This window comes from Trematomus bernacchii, unplaced genomic scaffold (assembly GCF_902827165.1).
Source record: "Trematomus bernacchii unplaced genomic scaffold, fTreBer1.1, whole genome shotgun sequence".
In the NCBI taxonomy this organism is placed as follows: Eukaryota; Metazoa; Chordata; class Actinopteri; order Perciformes; family Nototheniidae; genus Trematomus; species Trematomus bernacchii.
Window position 1 is genome coordinate 787,001 of NW_022987602.1, and position 7,418 is coordinate 794,418.

At 41.4% G+C, this 7,418-nt stretch overlaps 2 protein-coding genes across 2 annotated transcripts; one reads left to right on the plus strand and one right to left on the minus strand.

The window, feature by feature from the left end:
- The first annotated feature begins 2,722 nt into the window (after positions 1-2,722).
- LOC117482591 lies at positions 2,723-4,068 on the plus strand. The gene is made up of 3 exons (XM_034130729.1): positions 2,723-2,940; positions 3,026-3,102; positions 3,225-4,068. The coding sequence occupies exons 1-3, from the start codon at positions 2,872-2,874 to the stop codon at positions 4,066-4,068; spliced, it is 990 nt and encodes a 329-aa protein (XP_033986620.1). The 5' UTR covers positions 2,723-2,871.
- A 630-nt stretch (positions 4,069-4,698) lies between these two features.
- Positions 4,699-6,853, minus strand: LOC117482592. Its single transcript, XM_034130730.1, has 4 exons — positions 6,720-6,853; positions 5,555-5,690; positions 5,049-5,344; positions 4,699-4,939 (listed from the first exon to the last, which is right to left on the minus strand). The coding sequence occupies exons 1-4, from the start codon at positions 6,851-6,853 to the stop codon at positions 4,699-4,701; spliced, it is 807 nt and encodes a 268-aa protein (XP_033986621.1).
- Between the last annotated feature and the right edge of the window lie 565 nt (positions 6,854-7,418).

Below are 7,418 nucleotides of genomic sequence, written 5' to 3' on the forward strand. Positions count from 1 at the left end.
AAAGTGGACAAATCTGAACGTCTAATATTATTAGGCAGTGTGTTTCAAATCCAGATGGAAACCGCTCTCCAGACGTGCTTCGACAGCGCAAATGCTTGGAGATGCCAAGTGCCCCCACCCATACCGAAACTTTCAAAATAAAATCCTAACCGGAGAACGCGTTTCAGTTATCTGGTCATTAATTTCTCATTCTAAAGGCATTCATATTTCACCAGACATCTTAAGTCAAACTTGTACTGCAAGTACAAGTCCTGCCAAATCTTCTACTTAAAGTAACAAAAGTAAAAAAAATTGTAATTTTCCCATTTTAGAATCATATGTATTAATTTACTGGATTGTTGTTATTCAAGCATTATTGTGTTCCTAATTTCTGGTAAATGTGGAGCTAATTTAATTACTTTATATACTGCTGCTCTATATCTTAACCTATACTTTTACAACATAGTTTGTTTATTAGTTTATTTATACTTTGTATTCTTTTATAATCTGAATATTTTAATAACTCATTTTGTAATATAAATGAATTGGACTAAAAAGTACAATATTGGCTTCCAAAATGTAGTGGAGTAGAAGTATAAAGTAGCATAAAATGGTACTACTCAAGTAAAGAACCCCAAAGTCGTACTTAAGTACACTAATTGAGTAAATGTACTTCAATACATGACACCACTGGTACTTGTTCCCTAACTCATATCAGCAGGAAGTGTCACACAGGAGGTATACAGTACCTCCATGGTCAAGAACCAAAAGCTCATGTCTCCCTCTAGTGGCTGCACACGGATCTGAACGAAAAGATAAGAAGTTACGATTTGGATGAGTTTCAAACATCCATTCCCACTAATATAGACCTATTTCCATTATTATAAATTAAGCAACACATCAGTTTAGAGTAGTAGTAGTCATTTAGCTCCGTGTTTATTAACTGCAACATTAAAATGAAGAACACGCAGAAACTTTATTTTGAAGGGTTTCTCTTTACACGAACTATAGATGCAGTGGGGAGTTCAAGTGGCTTTTTACATGGGGCCTGTAGTATAGTGCCGCACACATATACCATCAGGACGTTACTGATGTGGTGCGGCTGCGGAGTGATACGGTGTGTATGCAAGCCCGCATCTTGAACGCATGTATGTATCATGGCTGACCCCTAGATTCCACCGGGTCCGTCTGCGGCGCGGTACGGGCGCGTTACGGCTGTGCCGCGGTGCTCACGGTGATCGCGGCCACTCTAGTCAATGGGTGCTATTCCACCACATGCGGCGCGTTACGGCTCAGAAGCGTCCCAGAAGCGGCTCGGCGCAGGGCTCCTCTAAAATTAGGATCGAATCCTATTTTTGTCGCGGCGCAGCCGTAACGTAAGGTCGGGCAGGCAGGAGTGGAACGTTCAGAGCTATATATACACACCTTTATATATATAGTCTATGATACTACAGGGTTGCCAACTCTCACGCATCTGGCGTGTGACACACGCTTTCACTCTCAATCTCACGCTCTCACGCTGCCCAAACTATTCTCACGCCAAAAATAGGAATACCGAAGACTAGAAACGGTTTTGAAAACTTTTGTCACGTAGTGATCGTCTTCTCAATAGAACATCTTTGCTAATGTCTTCTGGCCAATCAGAATCACGATTACGGCGTGGTGTTGTTGCAGGAAGTCCCGACAATAGGCTACATGCACAGTCACTTCCGCATTGTGCGTAGTACTGCCCAACTGTTTCCGGTACAACAACAACAATGGCGACGTTCTACACCCGGTGTCTACAGGAGCTCCCGAAATTGAAAATTAGCGATGTTCATCGCATTTGCAGGACGACTAAAGCCCCAGCCAGCAAACTCGATAAAGGCTTCAAATTATATGCTGCGTCATATATACACAACTATGAAGGTAAGAAGGTAACTGGAGTAACAGGTACTAACCAGCTAGCTTATGCTACAGGTTACGCTAACGTCAGCTGTCAAAAGCTAGGTAACGCCAGAGCCCTATAGTAGAACTACTATTATACTACTACTACTATAGTAGACTACTATAGGGCTCTGGGTAACGCTATGTACTGTTTCTGGTGTTAATTCTTTAAAACATTAGCCATTTTACTCAAAAATACTATCGTTTAATAGCCTTATAGCCTAGCCAACTAAAGGTTGTCTTGTTAGCCACACTGCATAATGGTATCAGCTTTTGTAAAGCAATGTTGCCATAGATGTTTTGACGTGAGTATAGATCTAACGCTGTTGCTCTGTTTTTCTTCATTCAGTGTCCAATAAAGACAGGCTGACAGGGCAGGTCAGCGTGAGAGCCTTGTGCTACAGGTCAATGAGGAAGAGCGAGACAGCACACAGTTTGAGTGTAGGCAGGCAGCATTGACACTGTGTTCCCCCCTGTTTATTGAGTTTCAGTTCAGTTAAGCATTAGTTTACCTTAAGGGAATCTCAACAGTGTCCTACTTCTCCCTGCTTTATCACAGCTGATTGGTCAGATATTATTACATTGATTATGGATGTGTAAGTTTGGGGGTTCAAATATATAGTCAAAACTGCTTTAATACCATTTTCAAGGCATCTTAGTTTCCAAAGAAGGTTCATTGTGGTATTGTAGGGTTAGAGGGTAACACTAAGCATTCAGGAATACATGCTTCTTCTAGGATAATGGGTCAGTAAAAATAACCAATAACTCTACTCATAACCTCCTGGCTCATTTACCACAAGTGAGGTTACTAATCACTAGTATTTCTTCTCTCTTTTTTAGATAACGCTTCGTGATTCATCACCAGTGGTGCTCACGCACAACCAGTGCTCCTGTGTTGCAGGAACTGTTTTGTGCAATCACACAGTAGCATTGCTGTTCCAAACGGCACACTACACTGAACTGAACATGCCAGTTGTGCCGCCTGTGCATAGCTGTACTGAATCGGAACAGCAATGGCACAAGCCGCGAACAATGGTAATTTCAATAAGGTTCAAATACTTCTTTCACAGAGTTTTTGTTTTAAAGTGACTCAACTAACAGTAATTGTCTTTTCCTTAAGGGTGTGAAGCCAGGGCCCATCAACTCCATGGTCTTCACCAAGCCTGTACCAAATAGGATGGTGCAGACTGGAGTAAGGTAATTTTAGCTGAAATATTGTGTTTCCTGTGTTTTTAAAATTCATAATGCTATTCTGGTGCTGTATTCCTTACCTTTATTGTCACATTAATGTGCTATATTGTCTTTGCCATTCTTTGTAGGAGTGGATTCTACAGAGGCATGGTGGGGCCATTACCAGATCCCTGCCTGTTCAGAGTTACGGAGGCATACTCAGCATTCAGCATTGAAGACAGACCGCTTGTGACCACAATGAACATGAGACCTGACAAGCCCCTTGTGGAAAGTGCCTTCGGGATGGTGCAGGAGGGCAGTGTTCTGTCCTATCAGATGCCTGCTTTGACGTCTCGGTACACCACACTTCACACTGACACACCACCAACACCCCATTTGCCCATAGAGGGGTATGTGATCTTGCCATGTGATTTACCGCTGGTGTGCTCAGAAGAGGTGCAACTACATATGAACAGCTTATCTGTTGATTTGGAAATGTCTCACAAAATTGAGGAGGCTACCCGTGAGCAAAGCTCTAGGTCAGAGTGGCATCTGCTCCGCAAACCCAGGGTTACTGCCTCTAGGTTTAGAGAGATTTGTCACGTCAGAGGTGAGAGCTCTGCTAACTCTCTTACAGAGCGAATACTCAAAGGTACAAGGCAGACTGCAGAAATGAGGAGAGGTGCAGAGATGGAGCCCACAGTAGCAGCTGAATACAGTAGACTGGCAAACGTGAACTACTCCCCTTGTGGCCTTGTCATTCACCCCTCTACGCCCTGGCTTGGTGCCTCCCCTGATGGAATTGTTTTTGACCCAACAGAATATCCCCAATTTGGCCTTGTTGAATTCAAATGTCCCAATGTCCCAAATTATGTCGACTGCAAATATGTGCAGATGAATGTGGCTCCCCTAAGCTCAAGAAAAGCCATGCCTATTACTGGCAAGTACAGGGTCAACTTCTTGTATCTGGGATGCAGTGGTGTGACTTTGTAGTGTGGGCACAGGAGGACTACCTGGTGCAAAGAATATACACAGATCCAGAAGTGCAAAGAGCAATCAGAGAAAAAGTAGACTTTTTTTTTTTTACACATACATGCCGAAGTACCTGTCATTAAAAAAGTAGTGGGCACTGTAGCCATTGTTAACTCTGTAAGCAGTTAGCTGCTAGACCCTGGCTCAGCTGTTTTTTAGGAGGCAATCCCTCAATCATATGTTCTGAATGACAACAAAATGTGATTTCAATATTGTATTTGATATTTTGTTTTTGATATATATTGTTTGTCACATTTCATATATGTAAATAAATATACAATTGTATTTAAAAAGACAATAAAGTGAAGTGATTTTTTGTAATTAATAGTAAATCATTGCATTTGTAAGAAATCATCAACACATTGTAATTGGCAATTGACCATTTATTCAAACAAAACACTAGCGTGTGTTAGGCAACACGGGATTACGGTGTGCTCACCCAGCTTAATCACAGCTACCTGCACAGGTGTCATCATCTTGTCTTATTTCACCCATTTCTTGACCAGTGCTTTGTTCTGATAGTTTGACAGCATACATGCTACTGCAAACAGTTGGTTGATGTTGTAGGCATGGGACAGGAGGATGACACCATCAAAAAGCTTGTTCTCTTTTATTCCTCCTAATGACACGCTCCACATGAACCCTCAGTCTGGCAATGGCCTGTGTCTCCCTCACCTGATAGGCTGGCATTTGTTTCTGCTGTGACAGAAAAGGTGGGCAGTACACCTTGCATTTGCAGCAATCGCTGATCAGGAAGCCCTTATCTACCATCACTGCCATGTTTTCAGTCAACAACGCAGCTATTCCAGATTGTTTGAAAATCTCCTTGTCGCTGACAGAACCACCATACAGACTGGAAACAAATGTCACTGCGCCATGTGGGGCTATGCCAACCAGGGCTTTCATGGTGCAGTGAGATTTGTATGTGGAATACATTTCACTTTGGAGGAGGAGTGAGGATGGTGTTTGACACCTTCAGCTCTGTGCAATCCAGGATCACCTGTGTGTCTGGGAAATCTTTGAATGCCTCTGGGAGGTGGGCTTGAACTTCTGCAGGTGTAAGCCAGATGCACTGTGACCCCAATAAAGTTGTAAGAAAACTTGTCCATGTTGCAATGATGCGGCTCACAGTGGACTGGTGTACGTTGAAGCGGTTTGCAAGGTCCCTCTCTTTCAAACCCACCGACAGGAAGCATAGAAAAAGAAAGAACTCGTCAATTGGCTGAAGCAGCTGTCTCTGGAAGATAAAAACAAAAAAAAAGGTTACTATATTAATGTCATGAGTGTAGCACACTGGGAAAAACATGAAGTTGTTTTAGTTCTCTGATGTATTCAAAAAGGATTGAGTACTTTAGCCTTTTAGCCTACACAAAAGCAATGAAATGTCAGAGAAACATTTTCCCTTCAGTTTGTGTTTAGATTGTGTGTTAAAAGAAACGTAGCCTACCGTTGATGGACGTGCGTGTGTAACCACTTCTTCATTCCTCTTGGCAGCTGATATCGCTCTTGTAACACGAACCATTTTATGAATTGAAGGCTCAATCAAAGACCAGAAGGCCATCAGGTGGTTATAGCTCGGGAATCTGTTCACAAAAGACACATGTCAGTCATTAATTGACAGTAAATACAATCGTGTTAACTGTAACACATGGGCTAATGTTTTCCTCTTGTTTGCTATAATACATTACAATTCAAACTGATTAAGAAGGCACTTGGTGCAGGTATAGTAATCTACAGCAGTAAAATGTAACAACTACATTAAAGCAGCAGTAATAATATCTAAAACATACAGGGAACATTTTACACACAATGACTTACTTTTACTCTTCATTCTTAAGTGTGCAACTGGGGGAAACGCAGTGGATATTGACATACTTTTACTTTGGTAAGGTTTTGAAGATTTCCACTTGTAGTAAAGTATTATCAGTATGTTGTTAGTATTAGTATGTTTTACTCCACCACATTAGTTAACCTTCATAGTTTCTAGTTACTTTTTATATATGAAAAACACATGATTTATGATTCTACATGTTCAGTTCAGGAGTATTTTAAAACCATAGTATTTGTACTTATACTTCAGTTAAGTTGACAAAAAACACACTGGACGCTGCACTAGGTCAGAAACCAGAGGAGACTGAACTCCACCACAGACGGACCACTTTTGGTCAAAATGTCCTCTCCGTTAACAGAGGGGTATCTCCTCTTGCACTTTATCTAGCACTTTTATCTTTTCTTGCACTTTATATGTCGTAGCTGCTATATTGTACTGCCATGTGGTAAATACTTGTGTGTGCTGCTCTTGCTCTTTTGCACTTTTTGCATATCATGTATTTTGTTTTTACCATGTTTGTAAAATGTAATTTTCTTAAATGTTTTATGTGAGGGACTGCAGATGGAAATTAGCTCAAAGCTAAATCTGGCACTGTTACGCTTGATACATTTAATGTTTTAAGTGTTCATTACTGTGCATTGTCCCTGCCAAATAAACGATTAAATAAATAAAATATCCCAACACTGCATGCATATAGTCAGCGGTCACACGGCAGGTAAACAGGATTCTTTATAAGCCAACCCATCTCAAAAACTTGGATAGAATTGAGACAAAACATTACCTGGTATAGAATCGGATGTTGTCGTCGGAGCCAGCAAACCGCTGTAAGCAAAACTCTCGCTGGACTCTTACTCCTGCAGTTGCTTCTGCAGATCCCCACTGTTTTGGAGTTGTCTCTGTAGCTTGAGAGGACATGTCCAGTGAAGCTGGTTCAGGGGTTGAGCAGTAATCATGGTCACGGACAATCGATGTGCTCTTCCTGCTCCTCCCGAGAGACTGGTTCAGTGGGGCCGCTCCCTTCTCTCCCAAAAACTAGCCCGCTGTGTTGAGCAGTAAGTGATTCCACTCAAACAGAGTTGGTAACAGCACCTTTCACAAGCCTCCTACGGCCACCAAGGGTTTTGGCTCTATTAGTTGATCCGTAGCGAAGTGACGAAGCTGCAGACCTTGGAGTGAGAGGATATTGTAAAGTTATCGCGCCGTATTTTTACCAGCCACTGTCTTCGCAGCTCGAGTTCGGTCGGAAAGCCATGGAAACTTAGGACGCCGTTGAATTTAGCTGACGCCGTACGTAGTCTTTTATATTTGTCTTATCAAATTTGACATACAACATAAATATATATATATTGTAGTAATAATGATATACTATTTATAATTGTAAATGTATATTGTATGTAGACATACATTTAGATGTATATTTTGTTAAAACAAAACAAAACAGTTAATTTAGTTTTTGGGAGAAGGGGTGGGGTTAAATAAG

What these genes read in the sequence shown, in the direction of transcription:
- LOC117482591 (XM_034130729.1), top strand. Translation starts at nt 2,872, where the DNA reads ATGCCAGTTGTGCCGCCTGTGCATAGCTGTACTGAATCGGAACAGCAA. An exon ending in GGCACAAGCCGCGAACAATG is followed by an intron (nt 2,941 to 3,025) that starts GTAATTTCAATA and finishes CTTTTCCTTAAG; the next exon opens with GGTGTGAAGCCAGGGCCCAT. An exon ending in ATGGTGCAGACTGGAGTAAG is followed by an intron (nt 3,103 to 3,224) that starts GTAATTTTAGCT and finishes CATTCTTTGTAG; the next exon opens with GAGTGGATTCTACAGAGGCA.
- LOC117482592 (XM_034130730.1), bottom strand. Translation starts at nt 6,853, where the DNA reads ATGTCCTCTCAAGCTACAGAGACAACTCCAAAACAGTGGGGATCTGCA. An exon ending in AACATCCGATTCTATACCAG is followed by an intron (nt 5,691 to 6,719) that starts GTAATGTTTTGT and finishes TTTTGTGAACAG; the next exon opens with ATTCCCGAGCTATAACCACC. An exon ending in ATCCTCACTCCTCCTCCAAA is followed by an intron (nt 4,940 to 5,048) that starts GTGAAATGTATT and finishes TGGTTCTGTCAG; the next exon opens with CGACAAGGAGATTTTCAAAC.